A 22,453-nucleotide genomic window follows, 5' to 3' on the forward strand; every position below is an offset into this window, starting at 1 on the left:
CTAACACAAATGTATTATTCTGTAAGATTTTTACCAATTAAATTATCCTGAGGGAAAACAATTAGAACAGGGTATGTCATAAGCACCTCCACTGGAGATACTTGATATGTTGGCTATCAACAACTCAGTTCATACTCAAATGATACAACTAAATTTAGAACCTTACTGAATAAAACATAAATAATCTGAAGTAGCATGTAAATACTCTGACTCCCAGCACAATCTATTCACCCAGGTCTCAATTTTTCAAATGCAACTTTCTCACCTCCATTCCACCTACACTGCAGACTATAGAACAGGCAGCCTGGTTAACCCCCTCATTTCCTGCTCTCAGACACAAGACACAAAACAACAAGACAGAGCTAAGGCATGTTTCTTTAAAAATACACATTCACATACATGGAAGTCATAGAACAGAATACTTTGAAGGAACTAATCTTCATATTATGTGACTTCATGAGGAGGGGAAAACATGCAAACATGGCATTTGGTACCAAAGGAGAAACTCATTTTTTAAAATGTAAATTTACTTTACTTGCAGTGCTGTTGTCAGTATTGAAGTCACCAAACCAACTAAAAAAGGTAGAATTTAATAAAAATGTAATTGCTCTGTTTGTCAGCATGAGTGCAAGCAACTTGGACGTTTTGTGACAGTTCAGATGCCGTTAGAATACTTACCATATGTAATCTTTCCTTTTTCCTCTTCATCTACAGCTCTAAAAAGATGTGTAACATCAATTTGTGACACACCCATGGCAGTCTTCAGGATATGAGCTAAATCCTCTTCTGTTACAGTTCCGCCTTCTGACTGGTACAGCTATGAATCAAGACAGCAAGATAAATCATTGCAAAGCTGAATGCCAACTCCTATAAACAGCACTACACTGAAGCAAAGCAAAACAAAAAGTTGGTATTAGAAATTCTAGTCACTCTCAGACTGATGTGATGTATCAAGGATTTCAGATTAGTCTGGGTAAAAAATATCATCAGTTCACATGTGAATGCTTAGAAAGTAAAGCTTGCTATAATCAGAAAAAAGTTCTATGTTTACATGTCTAACCACTGGAATCACCGTGATACTCAGCAACAAGACTGCCAAACACTAACATGTTTTGCAAACATATAACTGAGAACAATATTCAGCCCATTGAGCTACATAGTCTGTAATATTGGGAGATATATTTAGGTCAGCCTAAATCAGATACCATTTCTACTTGGTCAGGTGTAAAACTCAAGATTCCTTTGACCAAAATCCAAGAGCAAGCTTGCATTAAATGTCTGTATCTAAATGGTATTAATCAGGAGAATCCTACCCCATACACCAGTGATGGACACACAATTTTCTACAAGCATTTATTCTAGAAAACAATCATTTGCATACTCTTACATCAGAAAGAGTTAGCTTTACTACTGACAGATTGATAATTAGGAATAATTGCTCATAATCTCATTCCATTTTTGCATACGTACAGTGTTTTACCCTCAGAAATGGACCTGAATACTTCAAAACATCTGTACCAAATACAGCTTCATTAAGCTTCCTTAAAATAACTCAATTTGCCTATACAATGTGAGGTGAGAGAAATGAGGTTTTGAAATATTTCTCTCTCCTTTTCAAGCATGACAACACTGAAAATATCAAACCATGTAAAAAGCTCTATTTAGGAAATCTCCTTTTCATTTCTCTACATCATTGAGAAAGTGCCAACTGATGAGATTGAACAAAACAGGCATAAGTATGTATTTTTCACACAAGCAGAGGCAATTGCCACAAGACAGCACACCTTAGGGGGTTGCCTCTCCAAAAGGGGAATAAAAATATTGAAATTCCATGGAAGAAAACATATGCTCAAATCAAGAATCTTGCCTTTTGCCCCCCAGCACCTAACCTGCACACTGTTTCATAGGAATAGGGCAAAGACCAAGACGTTTCTTTAATAAAACTTGCTATATTTTCACAGAACAAGTAGTTCAGGCAATATTGGGAGGCCAGTATAAAAACAATATTGACGAGATTTACCTTTATTTAGCAGTTTGGAAGAGAAAGTGTAGCACTTACACTGGAGTGCTGCTCTTAGTCCAAACCTCCTGCCAAGGCAGGGTCACCTAGAGCAGGGTACACCGGGGTGCATCCAGGTGTGTTTGGAATGTCTCTAGAAAGGGAGACTCACAACCTCCCTGGGCAGCCTGTTCCAGGGCTCTGCCACCCTCAACCAAAATAAGTTCTTCTTCATTTTGAGGTGGAACCTCTTGTGATTTAGTTTATGGCCACTGCTCCTTATTCTGTCACTGGGCACCACTGAAAAGACTTTGGCACCATTGTTCTGACACCCACCTTCGAGATATTTATATGTATTAATGAGATCCCCTCTCAGTCTTGTCTTGTCCAAACTAAACATCCCCAGCTCCCTCAGTTTCTCCTCATGAGAGAGATGCTCCAAACCCCAAATCACCTTTGCGGCCTACTGCTGGACCCTCTCCATTACCTCCTTGACTTGTGCTGAGGAGCCCAGAACTGGACACAGCTCTCCAGATGTGCCTCACTGGAGCCAAGCAGAGGGACAGGATCACCTCCCTTGACCTGCTGGCCACACTCTTCCCAAAGCACCCCAGGATCCCGCTGGCCCTCCTGGCCTCAAGGGCACTGCTGGCTCATGGCCAGCTTGCCATCCAGCAAGGCCCCCAGGTCCTTCTCTGCAGAGCTCCTCTCCAGTGGGTCACAGCCCAGCCTCTGCTGGGACTTGGGGTTTTCCTCCCCAGATGCAGGAGCCTGCACTGGCCCTTGCCGAACCTCATCGGGTTTCTCCCCATCAAACCCTCCAGCCTATGGAGGTGCCATTGAATGGCAGCACAGCCCTCAGCTGTATCTCCTACTACCCCCAGTTTTGTAACAACTCCATATAATGACACTATTTTTCAAGTTCTTCAGTCATACACTAAACACTAACTTTGAAAACTTGTAGCTATATGAAATGTTGCACTTTTCTTGAAAGAAGTAGCACATGGCAGAGGACAGCACCTGCCCAGAGTCATACACTCATGAATTAAAGACGTCTTTCAATGGCTCCAGGTAAGCTGTGTTAATATCTTATTGTAGGTGAAGTCAGGACAGGAGGTAGAAAAGGATTAAAAAAGGTTCTCTTTCCTTATTTTATAATCCCAGAAGAAGCAAAATTTCCTCAGCTTAACACTTTTCTTAACCCTTCCAATCATCACTAGCAGGATAAAATGAGCCATACCTGCTTCCCCTTGCTGAGTACTTCCCCTTCTTAATACATGCATACAGCTTCTCTGCAGTTTTACAGCTAACTTTATATTTTGTAATTAACAAAGTGACTCAAAATTATATATTATGAGTCAGGGAGTGAAGCAGATAATGAAGAACAGAAATTTTCCAAAGACACAGTTTAATTAACTTCAAGTGCTTCCAGAAAGAAAATAAACATCCAATCTGAGCTTTTTTTCCTCTCAAATGATAAAATTATCTTGCATGTTATCAAGCATGACAGCTAAATTAAAAAAAAAACTTTCCACAAAGCCCCCTTTACATTTACTTCAAATTTGTTCATTTTAGTATGAAGACACAGAGCTGGCCAAATAGCACCTATTTTTCTATGCCATTGTACAGCTGAAATGGACTGAGTCAGGACAGAGACTTTTCTTTCTGCTTTTCCCACAGAAACAGCAATAAATAACAGCAGCTACTAATGGCAGATTTCCCACAACACTTGTAGGAAATAAATATTTTTGCTCCATCCTCCTTTGCCAAATTTATTGGATTCTGGCTGAAGGCTAAGAATGATACATGTGATACTAAACATTCACAGGAGTCTCATTTCTTCAGTAGCACTTATTTAAAGTCACCATACTGAAGAACCTGAATATAACTACACAGAAAATAAGGTTGCAATGTAGCACCATGCAACTGAATGCTCTGAGCTCCATGCATTCAGCAGTGAAGACAGCATCAAGATTTAGCACTTCTCAGTTTCAGTAACACTGAAGACCGTGTGAATTCAAGGCAAAGGGAAAAGATGATGCAGGATGCAGCAGAGTTTGCAGGTTGAAACAGTAATATTAAAGAAATTAATTGAAAAGTAATAAATCAAGGTGCCAGAAACCCATTGGTTAAGCATTGCTGCTGTCACTTTTCCAAAAAGCTTGCATTAACAATCTATGGTAATGCTACAACAAACCACTGAGGCTAGAGCAAGATCAGGAAGCACCAAGCTTCTGGGAAGCACCAAGTCTGGACAAAGACTGCAGGACCACCACACATACACGGTAAGACTAAGAGGGAAGAAAATTTTAAAAACAAAAAGGACATAGAAAATGGATTTTGCCAGAGTTTTACAGAGAACAGCAAGTGTTCATAATTTTACACAACTTACACTTGCAATGCATTCCCTGTTAACAACAACTCTTAATCTAACTTGCCATTAATATTGTTTAAAAATATAATCAAGTATCAAAAGGAAATTTGGAAACATCTATTGAGTCTAATGCCAGTATTAGTAATTTCTAAAAATAAGTAAACTACATAGACCAAGAAAATGCAGCTTACCTGAAATGCCAGCTGAATTGTTTCCAGAGTTTTGGATGGCTTACAGACAACTGACAGAGCAATGACAAATTCCCGAATGTCAATTACACCATTTTCATTCTGTGAAGGAAAACTTTTCATCAAAATAGTACAGTTTGTCTGAGAATTTTCATAAATAACTAACAGTTGCTAAAAATGCAGAATACTCAGAAAGATTGTTACATCCACCATGACCAAAAAACCAGTCTCACTGAAATGAAATCACACGAGGACAAGAACCTGGGTGAAAGCTCTGCAGATTCTTTTCACAGTCTCAGTCAAAAATATTCTTGAAAGACAGCACTACTACTGTCACCCTTCACTTGCATGTTTAGGATTTGTCCATTAAAGCATCTGAATCACTGGGCTGAAATAAAAAACAGAACCAGAGGACAACGCACCCTAATTTAAGCCCTGAATACATGACATCTGCTCCAAGACAGAACACTGTGGACATATCCACCTCCTGGTCCAGACAGCACCTCATCCACACAAAGATAATCATCATTTCCCCATTCTGACTGATTGCCAGAGGAATGAAAAACTGGCTCACTTGCCAAGATCCTTCAGGTTTCAGGCTTGTAGAAGAACAAGTCATTTATTTACAAGGTAAATGAAATATCAGCTAACAGACACTGCATTCATCTGCTACGAGCAGCAGCAGAGGTCTAGTCTGACCCTACCTTTCTTCCTCTTCATATTTTGCATCTAGAAAAGAGATAGTTTTTGTCCAGCTGATATTCCTTTCAAGTTCTAGCTGAAGGAATGCTTTTAGCTGAAGGTAGGTGCCCTTACCTTGTTGAAAGGGAAGCGCAGTAAGCAGATTTTATGGTAAAATGCTCAGAAATCAGACCTCAGTGAATTCAATTGAAACAGAAGTAGGCTAAAGTGGAGTTAACCAAAAGCAGTAGAATTCTAAAACTTAATGTTTCTTACCTCATCAAAAAGTGCAAACATACTTTCTAATGTCTGAGAAACTGGAAATTCCAAGTAGGCTGAAAATTCTTTGAGATCAACCTTTTCTTTCTTCATTTTCATGGCACTGGCAGCATATTTATCAAGGTCATCTTCAAGTGTTTCTGGCTTCAGCCTATAAAGCATAGTATTTTTGCACATTTTAAAAATCAACCCAGTTTTAACAACATGTATTTCAAAATATCAAATGAAAAAATGGATGATTATGGTGTAAAGCATTAAAAAGTCTGGTTTCAGAATTATTACACAACTTTATTATCAAATAATGTATTAATGTAGTTTTAAAGCTCCCATTAGTTCTCGAGCTGTATCAGGAATTACTGCAAGGGCTTAAGAACCCTGGACAAACTCATGTCCTTTAGTCTACCTTGATGACAAGCCATATGTGCAAGCAGTTCAACAGGAAGAAACACAGTCTAGAACTAGCTAATAAATTCCAAGCATGGAGAACTAGGTGGAATTTAGGTCACCTGAAAATGGCTGTATTGTAGGACACTAACATAAACCAATTATGTTTCCAAATTTACTAATGTTACTGAACAGGAAGGACATGATGCATCTTACCTAAAAAAAAAAAAATAATCAGGGATTACATAATAGTGATTATACTGTTAATCCTATTTATCAGTCCTCATTTTTCACATTCAGTCTTGAGTTGGACACCATTATGAGGTAACCCAAACCAAATCCTTGTAGTTCCTACAGCTACAGAATTTCCTTAGTCCTTCCCCATTGCAAAACTGGACATTGATGGATGAACAACTTTAAACTTATATAGATATCTTTTATCCTTATATAGATATCTACTGCGTAGTTGTTGGCTGTTTTTTTTTGCCTAAGTCAAGCTTCCTGTTTTGGGTTTGAAAAAAAAAAAAAAGAAAAAAGCAAACAACAACAGAAAAACAGCTCCAAAACCAACCAAACAAAAAAGCCTTACTGAATAATCTTATTATGAATAAAATAAACGGTGCTGCAGGTACAATGTAAAGAAAAGCAGCTTTCCCCCCAAATACAACATCAAGCAGATCTGGATCAGGTCTCCTCTGAACTGATTCAGGGTAACTTGGGCATCTTTCCACTCTAAAGACAAAAGATGCCAGTAAAGTCTCCTACAATGTTCTTCTGCAGTTGCAGTTTTGCTGCTTGCTGCTGCAGACAAGGAAAAGCAGTTATTCACACAACTCAGAAGCTTCCACCAGAACTGTTCCCAGACTGCAGCTGGGACTCTTCAGCAGCTTCCTCTCAGCAACAAGAATGAATAAAATGCTTAATATCAGCATTCTGAGGAGCTTCTGAAAAAAGATAAGAGCATTTCTGCTAGGAAGATGATCTGATACATCAGCTTCAGAACTTGATTGCTTGCTGTAGTGACCCTTCCTAAAGATCACAACTCTTAAGTAAAAATACACCTCCCATGGTTTTTGTCATGACCTATATGACTTACCAACATGTACTAACTAAACCATGCCAAGACCTGTATGTCTGAATTATAAGACTTGAACATGCAAGAATTATTCCAGAAACCCATGGTCCTAGAGAAAATTCACAAATTCTCCATCCTAGCTTTAAAGCACTAATCTCAAGATTTAGTCCTAGACAGTAAAAAAAGAGTGAGACACCCTTCTGCAAGCATTAATTTTCCATGATCAAGTAGAAAAGTAGAAGGAACAATAACAAAAAAAAATCCATAGAGGATTTGAGATGCACACAGAACTCATCTTCTCACGTGTAGGATTATATGCAAGAATTGTCCACTGATAATACATCCCAGAGTAGTGGCTGCACTGGATCTTAACAGCAGCACGAGGACAGCTGGTATCTAAATCCTCCCCTGGGATAAGCCCCCACTGACGCAGAACATGTAGTGTATTATCATGTGTCTCTAAATCAGAGAGATTTTGTTTGCAATTAATTGTTTCAAAATTCACCTAGAACTGAGGGAGCACTCATTTGGTGGGTAGCACTCAAGACTTGCAAGATCTCCTCTTCACCAGTAATGAAGCCTGAACAGTTATAGAAGCTTGAAGGCAAAATCTTGTATGCAAAGTCACACAGCTCACCACAAATCTTACAGGCATCTTGTGATTTATGTTTTGTAAATACAGAAAGAGGTGTAAGGCAATCTCAAAAGCAGTATGTGGATCAGTGAGGCAAACTGCTTCAACTTGAGTATGACAGCATTGTGCTTCTGGTCATCCAAGGTGGGCTCACTTCCCCTCTAACCTTTCAAAATCAGGAAGTCATTAATATGTTGATGACCATAAGCTGCTAAACTGAACTCTTCAGAAACCAAGTGCAAATCTCATAATAAGTTCTGAACCAATGTGAAAAGGCCTGAATGTCCCAACTCCTTTACAATTGTTACTTTTATCCCAATGGAGGCCATAAATTATAGAAAGCCCACAACAAATGTCTACCCTCGTGAAATCATGTTTGTTGGCTTAATAGTTTCCATGCAGGATCTAGGCTTTACAACATATAAAATTATTTGCTGTTGTGGTGTTTTGATTAATTTTTTAGGTCAGTGCATACTAAAGAGAACAGGAAGTATTCCTGAGTCCATGAAGATGGAAAGGACATTCTTCAAGATTAACAGCTCTGAACATCAGATTTTTCACAGCAGACTTCACAAGGAAAACCGGATCCCTCAAGGTAAAATATTTTACAGCATAATTATCACTATTTTTAGTAAGTATGCTAGTTTTAGCTATATTTGACTATTTGAAAATAAGCTTATTTCTTGCATGCTGGGAACCCGCCAAAAACCTTCAGAGAGCTGGAAGAACAGCTGGATCTTGTAGCTAGCTACTGGAAACTGCAAGCACAGAGAAACATGCCCTAAGCCAGAAAAGACATTCAACTTTATGTCTGCTGATGTACTTATGTGCAACTTCTTGCCATCATAGAGCATGTATACTGAAAAACTGCAAAACTGACCCTCTTGAATACTCTTGGCACACCCTGCCTTGATCCACAAAAGCAGGGGCTGCCATGGCTGGTATTTGCTGTCATGCCTGATTCTTGATCACCTCCTGCATTGGAGAGCATTGCTTTTATCACAAATGCAGAAGGTAAACACCCTCCAGAGGTTTTTTCCTTGTTACAGATGATCTCTGAGCACTCTGAAGTCACAGCACAGGTAGTTAGCTGTGAGGATTATTACTCTGGAGACAAAGTTCTACCTACAGTCTGGCCCATTTCAGACACACATGGAGAGCAGAAATCTGCATTGTAGTCTGGATGGAAGAGGCTGTTGAGCAAGAATAGACAGGCACCAGGCCTGAGGTCCTTGCAGATCTCAGTAGCTTACAGCTGCATTGACTAAAAGGATCCTCATGGTCAACCCAATGAGGTAATATTGGCAATTAGAACAAACAGAAGCTTGAAAAATAGGAGCAAATAAATGCAAACCAGAACTCAAGGATCTCCTCGCAGGCAACTACCCTAAGGCAACTCATAAGAAGCATCTCATAAAAAGACAGACTAGACTTAATTAACTGTATTAACACTTCCTGAAGGAGAAGATATTCAAAGAGGCTTTAGTAAGGCATAAAATCCAAACAAGATTCAATGTCCAGAACATGGCAATAGATTAAGTTCAAATAAAACTAGAGATTCACTTTACACAGTGGGAACATCACTTACAGAATAAGTCATCAAATGAAGCAGAGGATTTACAATGTATGAAAAAAAAAAGCTTTAACTTAGACTGCACATAGTTTAGCAATTAGCTTGTTGGTCAGACATAAACTATAAGACTGAAGAGAAACATGACTCCTTGAGGAGCAATGAATGCACAATTTGAGAAGATAAGTCTATGATCAATTGATGTCATTGATAAAGCAGTCCTTTTATCACAGAGTTTGGTACAAGCCAGCTGTACAGCCCAAGCTCTTCCTTAGATGAAGCATGAGAACTCACTGCTGTGCCTGCATGGATTCTGGACTGGATCCCATCCAGTTGAGCACAGGCTAAGCAAATTTTACAGACAACGATAATGAATCCTGTAGACACAATGTGCACAGAAGTAACTCTTCAGCAGAGCCAACTGAGGTGTAAGTTGATTTCAAAAAATCAAAACCAAAAAGAACTCTGAATTTGCCTTACTATAGGAATCTTAAAACTGGATCTTACCTTGAAAGTATGTCATTGCTCAAAAATAAATGTTAAGACTGGATGAAAAAGCCATTGGATAAAATTTACTTTTCCAGTTATTTAGGGATGCTAGTGGATGATCTTAATGCCTCCCTGACCTCAAAACCTTTGAATAAACAGCAAAATGACTACATTATTATCAAATGTGCATTAGAAATGAAGTCATATTACAATCTTCATCCAATTGTGCCAGAAAAATACCAGCATAATATCCTTCTTATTGGCACACGCCCAAATTCAGAGAGGATTATATTTCGCCAAGGATTAATTGCTCATACCAGAGAGAGAACTTCTGGTCTGCAGTGAACCTCCCTCACATATGCATGTAACTGTTTCAGAGGCCAAAACAAAAGCATAATTTGAAAGAACAGCTTTAAATTGAGCAGACAGAAGCCAGACAACTTAACAAGAGGATTAAACTGAATCCCAGGATTATCAACTGCATAATAAGAGACGTGGGTGGTTGGTTTGTTTTGTTTCACTTGTTTTTCTTCCTTAGTACTGTAAATTCAGAGCCCTTTAAACAAAGTGAGAATCTTTATTTTCCCCTATAAGTGTCTCCTATCCTAATGGAAGTTTTTCAGATGGAAGCCCTGACAATAGATTAGTACATGCTTGTCATCTGAATTCATGATGTGTGCTGTCCTACATTCCTTATTATCCAACAGAACTTCTTCTTTATTTTCATTTATGTAAACAAGCTGAAGATGAAGGAAAAATTAGTGAAAGGAAATAAAATACACAATGGAAACATTAGACTATGCTCTGTACTTTCAAGTAATGAGACAAGAAAATGAAAAAAGGTCTTGCATATTGAGAGTTAATAGGATGAGGCTGTACATTTAGTTCATAGTTGCTCAATAAGATCACCGCAGAAGCAGGAGAAAGATTGAAAAACAGCAGCAAGTTCTACTACTTGGTTTAGTAATGTAAATTGTAGTAAATGTAAAAATGTAGTAAAAATGTAAATTCTTCAGGTTTGCTGAGGCTTTTTTGAAAGGTAGAGCTAGCAGGAAATGGCACTATGGGAAGAAAGAAGAGAGCACCCATGCTGCATGCACTGAGCTACAGCTGCATTAGAAAGTCCATCTGGCAGTGACCTGCTCAAAAGATCAACCACCACCTTGTCCTTCTCAGGAAAGGGTGACCCCTCTGTCCTCACTATTACAAGGTTAATCCAGCCACAAGATTGCTGTTGGCAGCATTTGTTTTCCCTCCACAGATGTCACAGGAAAAGACAATTGACTCTCAACTGTATCAAATATTAGGAATCCCACGGTATTCCTGATCCTCTTCAGAAACTGTCTTCTAGCTCAGGAATGAATGCTTCAGACTCTGCTCACTTGTCAGATGGAAAATAAGAATTTTACAACTTACTCTATTCATTAGGATTCAGGGGTGCTGCTTGCAAGTGAAGGACAGTACTGTTTTAATTTTACACTTGTGTTTCCCTGATTGTATGATGACAACACTCCATTTATACTCATAAATGCAATACTGTTACATGATGGGAAAAACCACAGATATATAATAAAGATGCACCTTACATATAAATATTGTATATGCTCACCCAAGGCTTCTCACAAGCTTTGCAAATTCTAAAAGACATGTATCTGAAGGCAGACGAAGCTGTCCCTCAGCCAAAGCCAGCTGACAGTCTTCAAACGTGTAGTCTGTCACTGGAACTCCCAATGCCCTTGAATAAACCAAAGAAACACTGTAAACAAGACAGTAAGGAAACTGAGCAGAATAATCACTTTTTTCACAGCAAGAAATCCTGTAACAACTATGCTTTCAATTCTGGAAAACTATAACGAAGAGACAATAAAGTAAGTTTATACAGAGAGAATGAAATATGGCACTTGATCTGTTGCAGAGCATTTGCTTTGACCGAGTCCATGAAAATATGCAAGAACGCAAGTCAAAAATTAGGCAGTGCATAGACTTTCATAGACAAATTTCATATAAGTGAATATCTAGGGTTTCAAAATGTTTAATCTAGAAGCCAAATATATATTTATTAACAAATGTGTCCAATATTTTTATTATTGATTTATTAATGTGTTAGCGCAATCACCTGAGCAGAACAGCTATTACCTTCAGCTAATATTAATATTACACAAAAGGCAACATTTCTCTATAAAGAACAGCTAGAACACAACATATAAAAACAAGCAGAGTTAAACTCTAAGCAAACAAGTTATTTTAAAATATTTTCTACATTAAGGTAGGAAAAAATACTCCCAAGTCTTTATACACTAAACAATTCAGTACTGGCTTTGGCTTCACTTCTAACTTGATGCTCCAAAAGATAACTGATGGAAATTCTGATATTGTAGCTGCCCTGTATTTGCTGCAGCAAAGTTGACAGAAAGAGGTGGTGTGAAAGAGGACTTTAAGAATTCAGTGTACAAACATAAGATGCAATTTAGAAAGCCAACATAGCTCCATATAAGCTACTCATCTGCCACATTTTTTATTATACTTGATTTTACTTATAGTAAGGAGCATTATCTCCTTTATGCAGCTTTTTCTAGTTTGATGAAATCTTCACAAAATTTGTTTAGTTACCTTAATTCTTTTCATCTACAGTTTGCCTACCATACCGCTAACAACCTTTTTCATATGTGAAGTTCATATACACTAATGGCAAGACTGATGCAAAACCCTGAAGAAGTCTGCCACACTAATTTTGGCTTTGATGAAAACTCTGCATTCAATTTTCTGCTTTACTATAAGCAGTTTGATCTGTAATGGAAGTTACCTCTTATGCAAACAATTTCTGTCAAACAGTCTCTTCCTCAGAATCTCATTCCAAGGCCTTTGAATAGCAAGGTAAATAACATAAGCCAGTTCTCTTCTGTCCAGGGACTCTGACATATAGGACATGCACCAGACCTTAAAGGTACTGATCAGGGCTTTTCTCTTCTCTTTGAGGCTGAGAAAGGCAAACATCTAGGAAGAACACCTCACTAATAAATATTTAAGCTCCAAAGTACCAAATGTGGTAAAAAACCAGATAGTACTTATAAGCTATTTATGCACAAAACAAGGAATTAGAAGGTAGTGATCCTGGCTGAACAGCCTCCCCCTTCCTAAGAAGAAGAAACAAAGAGAAAGAAAAAAAAGACAAAGCCCACTAAACCAAATTATTTAGGTACAGAGAAAAGTCATCTTACAAGCAGAATGTTGAAGATTAGATTGCATCATACTGATGATCTAAGCAATTAAATCCCGTTCCTCTAAAATTTTCTCTGCTTGATCTGTTCTTTTTTCACCAATCCACTCCTCCTATGAAGTGTCCCAGCAGAATTTGTAAATCAGTAAACCACCTTAATAGAATGGACAGATTCTTGTGATACCTCACCCCACAGACTCATGGTAAAATACAGATGAAGAACTCCCCCATGCTGTGGGGACTTAAATCCATTTCCAAGTTCAACCTGAGTTAGAGATCAGGTATTGTGAGCATGTCAAGACTTCTGTTTTATAGTATTCCATACAGTATTATGAAAGATGCAATACATGATGTAATATATGTAATCTGTATAATAATAATCTGTATTAATATATGTAATCTGTATTATACAAGATGAAATCACTGGTATTTTACAACACAAAATTAATTTTCCTCAAAAGAAGAGAAAGAAGTGGATGAAAGAAGCAGAGTCTATCCAGTCAGTTGAGATTACTTCCTATTCCCCATCTTTTGCACTCAATCATCCCTACATCCATGTCAACTGTCTCCAGCAAGGACATGCTACAGACAGAACTACCCAGAGCAGTTCCATAAAGGAATGACACAAAGATCTAGCCCAGCCAAGCACATTACACCAAAATTCATCAGTTCTCCAGGCCATGCTAGATATAGCATGTAACAGAAATACAGGAACTTACAGGCAATCAGCTGAAGCACAGGGGAACTACATGCAAAAGGGGAAGCACGTTAAAAATAAGGAAACTGAAAGAGTAAAGTGTTCCTCTGTTGGACATATTAGGAAAACAGAGAAGTGGTGAGACACTTAACTTCTGAAAGGACAGAAAAAAATTAGTGTAATTGAAAATGATTAAAGGTGGCAATTAAAATAGAGAGGCTTTAAAGAAACAGAAGAAACTCAAGCATTCCCTCAAGTGAAATAGAGAAGATGGACAAGCTAAAACATAACCATAAGGTGGCAAGCCAAAGCAAGAAACAATAGCTTGTTAAAACCAAAAGCAAGATGCTGTTCCAACACATTAAAAGAAAGATGATTAACAAAGATCAGGGCACTCAGCCTGGGGGGAGGGTTGAAGCCTAAATGACTGCCAGCCCAGCACCAATGCCAGATTTAAATAACTGCTAAATAATGGCCCTTGAATATGTTGAAGGAGCCTAGCCAAGAGAAATTTTTAAAAAAGCCCAAAACAAACAACAAAAAAATCAAAACCAAACTTAAGATAGAAAATAAATTCCAAACAAATGCCAGGGTCATTTCAGACACAGCCAAACCACAAGGGGAAACACAACCTGCATATTTTTATAGCTTTGTGCACCCCTTATAAAAGAGATGGTAGTTGGGCCAGAATTATATTGCTGCTATCAGTGAAGGAAAATCCCCACTACAATTAATACCTACATGTACATTCAATGCCAACACAAACACAAAATGGGATTTAGAAAGACAAAAGCGGCTTCTTTTGTTCATCTGTTGTAATTTTCAAGCTGCTGGACTAAAAAAAACCCCAAACAAATGAACTTAAAAAGGGTACATATACATCCAGACTTTCACAATAACAAAGGTCAGAAGTGAGGAAGGAAAGAAACACTTTTGCTCAAAGCAAAGTTCAATCATAGAATCAGCCAAGGCCAGATAGAGTTCAAGGGGCTTTCGAGTTCAGAAGACAAATCACAAGCTGTATAGAGCTAGCAGCTTTAAAAGGACCTTGATTTCAGCTCAGAATGTTGAAGAAACTGAAACTGGGCAACATATAAAGTTCATCATTTATGCTAAGACTTGTGAAATTTTTAATTTCTTAGAATAAAGCCTGGCTTATTAGAGTTCACTCTAAGGCCTCGGTACAAGTGCAACTCACAGGATTTTCTAGAGAACCAGTTATCAAACTATTCTAACTCATCCTCCAGGGCAATCTTTTTCTACTTCAATTGGGGAAAAGATCATTTCAATTGGAGATGTAAATCACACGTACAATCCCATATTTTTAATAAACTAAAAATAAAACAACTTTTCCCATATCTTCATTTTAAAGGTTTTCCCCCCTCTTTTCTTCAAACTACCTCTACTTTCACACTCAGTAAATGTGAGCCTAGCCTTTTTAAAAGTCCAGCAGATTTAAATGGCCTGATACGAATGTCTTGCTTGAGATACCTTGAGACTTTTTCCTTCCCTGCCCTCCCCAAGGTGCTGGCTGTTTACCCATCTTGACATCACACTACATCAAGTTTCAAAGTCAGCAAGTTGCTTGAAAATAATAAACTCAAATGAAACAAAGCCCCAAAAGCTTTCCTGCAAACCCAATCTGAGAAACACAAGTTATACTTGTTATATCCTGATGTCTTTTACCAAACAGCTCTCTATGTCTAACATTTGTGCAGTCATAATATAAGATGAATTATTAACTTCCTCATTTTCTGCATACCAATCCACTATGCATGCAAAATGCCAAACATAAAACAGAATGTGACTGCTGGAATATTATGTAAAGTGAGAAAAAATAGTACAGGCAATATTGTGACATTTGGAATCTACATTTCAACAAAAAGATTCTCAAAATTGTTCATAAGCAGAACCATGAACTAATCAAGAGAACATTCCACAGGCTGCTCAGAAAAACTCCCTTAAATCAGCTATAATCTTTATCGGGTGCTGAAAACATTAGGATTCTATCTAAAAGTACCAAATATGTAATTTGGTATTTTTCTTCATTACTGGATGTTCAGCAAAAATACACACAAAACACAGTGGACAAATAACTCCAATTATTAGTAGTCATCCAATCTAGTCATCAGTAGTACACAAACTTCCTGAACCAGTGACCTTTTGTACGACTATGTTTCAGAATCACTCATTAACCACATGTTTTTCACAGTATATCTCAGCTCTGATGAAGTAATTTTATCTATCTGGTAATGAATGCCACAATTTTGCACATTTTAAAGACTTACTCTTTTTACTTTTAGCTGATTGACTGTTGAGTGCTTTCCATCTCTCCTGCTATGAAAACTAAGACTTCCTTTAGTATGTTTTTTCAGAACACTGGGATTTTCCTGACCTTCAAAACAACCCTCCACTCTCTTTTTTTCCCATCCTTTCCCAAGCTGAAGTACTGCCAACTATTTAGTTTTGGAAGGCCAGAGAAGATAGTCCCTTTTCTCTCCTCAGACTACTACTCTGTGACATTCTCCAAGCAAAAGAAGGTCCAGTCATGAGTCTGAAGTTCACATACGGAATCTATTATCTCATAATAGTTTAATTTTTAGACAGAAAAAGAAGTTGCCAATGACTGTATTTCTGCCTGGTGTTGTTTGAATTTGGATTCTGTAATTGTTGATCTTGTAGACTTGCACATCACAAATCTTCAAGGGGTAAAAAACAGAGGAGGTCCTCCTTGTGTTGTCAGCATTCAAAAACCAGAATGTTGCAGTTCAAACCAGAGTGTTGCAAAGTATTACTTAACATTTAAAAAAGTTATTTCTTCCTTGAGAAACTAGATGTAGCAAGAAGCTGCACAGTTAACCCTGTTCTGTGACTATGTTCTTCACCTGCCACACTCATAGTATTCACAAAAATGAACAGAGTGCACAATGTATCTCATCTCCATTTTTGTTTATGGCATGAAACCCAGACAATGCACAGAATTTTTAGGTGGGAAAAGACCTATGAGGTCAAGTCCAACCTTTGACTGATCACTGTCTTTTCAACTAAACCATGGTGTCATGTCCAGTTGTTTCCTGAACATCTCCCTGGGCAGCCCATTCTGATACTTAACACTTTCCATGAAGAAATTCTCCCTGATGCTCAACCTGAACCTCCCCTAGAGCAGCTTGAGGCCATTTCCTCTCATCCTATCACTGGCTGTGCCAGACAAGAGGCAAAGCTACAGCTTGGAACAACCTCCTTTCAGGCAGTTATAGATCCCCCTGAGCCTTCTTCTCTCCAGGCTATACAGCCCCAGCTCCCTCAGCCACTTCTCACATGATTTACTCTCTAGACCCTTCACCATCAATGCTTCAAATGGATGCTTGTTAACTCCAGCACTACAGTAATTCCACTTATAATGATGCTTATGCCTTTAATGGCATAAAAATGCCAAAAACCCAGTTTGGATTTCAAAGCTGAATGGTGAGCATCCAAACAGTACCTGTGCAGAATCACACAAGGAATTTCAGACAGCACAGGCACAGAACACAGCAGTTTTTCCAAAGCTGGATTCAACAGGCCACTGAATACAGAAATAGCCACAAGTCAGACCAGTAAGCTACTGCAAACTCCCATCCTCAAGGATACTCTTCTGCAACTCACATTATTCTATCACATACATTGGCAAAGATCACATTCTGATGCTGTCAGAGCTTGCAAGAAAAAAACCAAACCCTGATTTTGACTGTGTAGAAGATGACAAAAGCGAAGATGGACACAGAAGACTACCTGTAATGTTTTTTGCCTTCACCAGCATGCTGGATAAAAGTACTTATTTTCAAAAGCAAAATGTAATGCTCATATGTCAAGCTGGTAAGTCAGTGCTTTAACTGTATGACATGCTCCAACATGGGGAAAGTGATCCTGGCAAGCACCTGACAGAAAACATCAGGAAGGCAGGTGTTTCAAGTTCCATGTCTAACATGCTGCACTTTAATCAATTTCAGCATCTACTGCAAATATAAAAGCATGTCTTTAAATGTTTCTGTAAGTGAGGAAGAAGAACAGAATTACGGGACAAATGCAAACTGGACTATGACATTTTGCTATTTCTACAGCATGGCTGCATTTCTGGGCTCACCAAAAATGAAACTTCAGAACTCCTGGAAAGTGTCACACATGTTATTACAGTGCTGAGTTTAACACCCAAAAGATCTAGGAAAACAAAATGCTCAAATCAGGAGTACTGAAAGAACTTAAGTTCTGAGGTGCTTACAGTTTTGAAAAACAAAGGGCCAAAAGTTTCTGGTTTCCATCAAGTTTCAGTCTCAACATCTGCCACATGCAAAAAAAATCTAACAAATTTGCAATAATTTGTCTTCCATTTTTCCTCCAACTGTACCACCTAACCAAATTCTTCCCTATTTCGAAGACAGTCTTGAAGAGAAACTAAAAGAAAACAAATTGTGTTTGCATGTGAATAAGTAACCTGTGGGTCTGTGTATCATCATCTAATCAGCTTATATCTGTAATTACAGCTGAGGTTACTTTAGACTTGCACAAAGAGCCTGCAGTGCAGTTTTTCACAATCAGATGCCTTCACTACCACTGGCTTATCTATGCACAAAACGAATTTTTGCAGCTAACTAAAAGCTAAGTTACTGACATAATTCCTTCAAACATATCAGTCCTAAAGAGCAGCAGGGTAACAAACTTGGTTTTCCCCCCAAAGTGGCAGTAAAAGTTATCTATTTTTCCCTTCAAACAGAATTTCTATACCCTAAATAGTAATTTGAGTACAACTAAGAGATGTCTTTCAGAATACAATTGCTCATGAAAATTAGGCATTTAAGAACAGTAGCAAATGGGTACAACTCCACAATGAAAAGAGGCAACTAATATTTTCTTTAGGGGAAAATACTAGAAACAAACCACAAAACAAATGATTCTTTAAATAGCTATCAGTAAATTAAGAACTATGATGCAACAAAACAACATAGGTAAAAATGCATAAAATTCGTAGTTAATGCAGCTAAGAAGCATAAGACTTTTTAATGCATAAGAGAAAATACAAAAAATAAATGTAACCAACTACTAGCTAAGGATAGGAAAATTGTCATTAGGAAAAAAACTCTGTCATGTGCAATACTTACACTAGCAAACAATTAAGACAACAAATCTTATGAATAAAAGTAAGTATTTCCCAATGCTCTAAGAGTGATAGAGATATTTCCTCTAGCACTGAGAAATTTTTAGAAACAAATACTTGTGATTACAAGGTCAAGTGATTTGTTCCTAATAGTTCTGGAAAAGCTGGGATTGAAGTTTCAAGTGGCTGACAATTTTACAACACTAACATAGTTCCAGTAAACTATTACTTATTAATTTGAAGATTAAAAAAAACCCAGAAAACAACATGGGCCAGAATGTTTGACACTCCAGTAGAAAATATAGAGAAGAAACTGTGGAACTCAAGAAATTAACAGACCAAAGACGGTTGGTTGGCTACCATCAACATAAGATGATAACAGGTTATGCACATGAAGACCAAAATGATGATTTTGCTGAAGTAATAAGAAAGTAAGGCAATATAATATTTACCTACATGGCATGACTTACTAGTAGGGTGGTTTCAGGGTTTTGTTAGAGCCAATAAAGAACACATGAAATGAATTAACACTTTATGAAATGAATGAACACTTTATTTTTTGATTTTGAAGTACTAGTTGGGACTGATGCCATATTTAAAAGCACTCAACATTTTCAGTGATTTGAAAGTGACTTTAAACACAGCTCCTGATAGCACTTGGTGGGTGACAAGAGCATTGACTAAACTGAGTAGGAGCCAGAACAAGGCCAGAAAGCCCAAACAAGACAGACTCACTCAAAAATGAGTTTTATGAGAAAATTAAATGTGAAGCATATCATTAAGATATAAGTAGGGACAATATTTTAAACAGCAGATTAATCTATTCTGCACATACCTTTTGTGCAAATAAAGAAAATGACCCAAAGGATGGCAAGCATGTTCAGCAGTAGTGGCTCTCCTGTATGAATAATTCCAGTTCTGATAACACAGGCACACTTTGGCATTCAGTTTTTGGGCAAGTAAATTTATCCAATGTGCAAGGAACTAATATCCTAAAGAAGCAAGCCTCCATGAATGACAGCAACTCCTTAACAAAATATTTAGTGTTCACTTACATATATATATATATATATATATATCTAGAGAGAGAGAGAGAGAGTATCTAGAGACCACCATCACACACATTTGTGGCCACCCACAGGAAAGCTAGTCAAATATGGATAAACCAAAAATTCTTCAGAGAGTCAACAAGCAGAAGCAGCACAACATACAGATGTCTTGTCAAATGCTGTGTTCAATGCTAAATAGAAGCTGTTCACAAATTAAGATTATTGTGAAGGCAAACAATTTCAAGAGGAGAAACTGTATCTATTGCTCACTCAGCAACTTCTATCAACTCCCTCTGAAACCAAGAGCAAGACACAAGGTTTCCACAACACTGGTTCTACACTCACAAGTACATTATTACCTGGGAGTGCCACCTTTGATGCTGTAAAATATCCAGTAGAATTAGGCACTTCTGCCTGAGAAAAATAATGGGGAGGAGGAGTAAGAAGACACCTAAAGAGATGCCAGAAGGATCTCTTGACAGTAAGATGCTACACTGACACTAAGTCAATCCTCAAGAAAATCTAGATGAAGCAGTAACATTGTCCTTTATCCAGCAATGCAGAGTGCAATGCTACCACCAAACAGCACCCAAGCTACTTCAGTTGCAACTGCTACAGCTCCAGAACAGCCTTGACAGCATTTGAGCTGGAATCTCCTGTACCAAAAGCTGCATGAGTAAGTCCAGAGAACTGACACAAGAAGGAGGTATCTGGAAGTGGTCAGAAGTAAATAATTTTTAGCTATGTTGATGTTACTTGGTCTACAGTTATCCATGGTATCCAGGCATCTACATTCTGGTTTATTCCCATCTGCATTTTGACTTCAAAACTTTGATATTCAAACACGTTTGTTTCCCCATTCACATTAACACAGCATCTACAGCCCCTGCTTCATTCCAAAGCCATTTTTGACATCTCTCATTCTGACAGTCTTCCTGTTAGATCCGCACTCCTCTTCTGTGACCACAAATACTTAATTCTTCAGGGGCGGGAGGGAGAAACATAATCATGTTTTTCCTCCTAAGCATACTTAGAGGGGAAGGCTTGCAACATGCCAGTTGTTGTAAACTTTGGTAGGCTTTCAAAAGTATTCCTTACAGCACACAATCCCTGTTATGTGATTGGAGCAGAGTTCAGAATGAAGATTTAATAACCTAGCCTTCCACACAAAGTCTGAGGACAGCACTTGCCCTGTGATGGTCTTTAATTAACAACAAAAGTCTTTGAGGCCAGTGCCTCAAAGATTTTTGACTCCAAGACAGGATGATTCAAACAGGTCCTTTTGTTCTTTTCTCCTTTGAGGAATGTCCTTTTGTACAATGGATCTATTGTTATATTATTGTCTCAACATCCTTAAGGAAACTCACAGACCTGGGTTCAAGCAGACAAGAATTCTCAGTTACTACCTACAAACTGGCCCTTGGCTTAAATAGGAAACGGAAGAGAAGTTACACAAAGGAAATTATGATTTCACAAGTTCTTTCAAAATCAGGATTTGGAAGATACATAAACCTCTCAAGAGTTATTAGTGATTACAAGCCTGAGGGTTCACTGTAAATATGGAAAAGAGTTATCTACTGACTAATGGAAGATTTACTGAAAGAACAAAAAAATAAATGAAAAAGACATGAATAAAAATGCAACAAGAGTGAAAGTATTAAATTTTGCCTTTATTATACCCTATGGACAAGTGTTTTAACTGTCTTCACATAAACATTAACTTCAAATAATTTACATTGTATCAATTCTCTGTTTCCAGTGGAAATAAAGCCACTTCACTGCATTTTACTGTTTGAAATACTACTGGCTAACAATGAATACATGAAACTATTCTTAACCTCATTAAAACAGTCACAGCTTAAAACGCAGCCCCAACAGCACAAAATTCAGTTGCATAACTTTCCTAAAATTCCACCATACCCTTCCCCCAAAAGACTAAATACTCACTGGAGCAAGCAGAACTGGCTTTTTATATGAAGGCATGTTAAAAACCCCCAAAAGAACCAACAGAAAAAAAAAATATTCCAAACCCATCAACTCCAACAGTTCTTGCTGTATTTGTGGCTCCCTGGCCTGCTTCAGAGGGGAAAGTAACTGCTATGTAAAAGGCCTTGCAGACATTCCTGCAGACTACAAGGTTCTTTGTAGGCAGACAACCACACCAACTTGATTTCATATTTTCTAAATTTAAAATCACAGATCTATTTTTACACAGAATTACAACATACTTACTCTGCCATTACACGCCTGACGTTATTGGCATACAACACTGGGTTTTTTCTTTCTTCTTCTGAAGGAATGTACACGGGTAGAAACTGCATACAAAGAACTGAATTATAACAAAATATTTAACATTTTAAACAATTTCTTACAGCACTATTGTGAAAATTGTATACAGTTTGTTGTTACTCAGAAAATTACATTAAGACTACAGAAAATATTAAAAACTTTTAAATGCTTAAACATATGTCATACTTCTAGAAATTCATATAACACTGACTCTGCTCATTTCTCACCACACGGAATCCAAGTAGAGTTTTATCTTCATTTCCTAAGTGGGACTCAGAATTTTAAAACTATTTAGAAGTATTAGCACTTTCTTGCATAAACCTCACTTACCTTCTGTATTGTTCAGCTCTTTTCAGATAACCAAAAAAAGCACATGCTACAGGTATATTGTTTTATA

General features: G+C 37.7%; 1 protein-coding gene across 1 annotated transcript in view; it reads right to left on the reverse strand.

Moving 5' to 3' along the window:
- LPCAT1 (lysophosphatidylcholine acyltransferase 1) overlaps positions 1–22,453 on the reverse strand; it is a 66,420-nt gene that overhangs the window by 11,782 nt on the left and 32,185 nt on the right. Inside the window, exons 9-13 of the mRNA XM_074546815.1 lie at positions 22,000–22,082; positions 11,283–11,408; positions 5,519–5,672; positions 4,565–4,663; positions 679–817 (exon numbers count right to left, since the gene is read on the reverse strand). Of these exons, the coding sequence (XP_074402916.1) occupies positions 679–817; positions 4,565–4,663; positions 5,519–5,672; positions 11,283–11,408; positions 22,000–22,082 (601 nt within the window). The remainder of the gene's footprint in view (positions 1–678; positions 818–4,564; positions 4,664–5,518; positions 5,673–11,282; positions 11,409–21,999; positions 22,083–22,453) is intronic.

This window comes from Zonotrichia albicollis, chromosome 1 (genome assembly GCF_047830755.1).
Source record: "Zonotrichia albicollis isolate bZonAlb1 chromosome 1, bZonAlb1.hap1, whole genome shotgun sequence".
Classification (NCBI taxonomy): domain Eukaryota; kingdom Metazoa; phylum Chordata; class Aves; order Passeriformes; family Passerellidae; genus Zonotrichia; species Zonotrichia albicollis.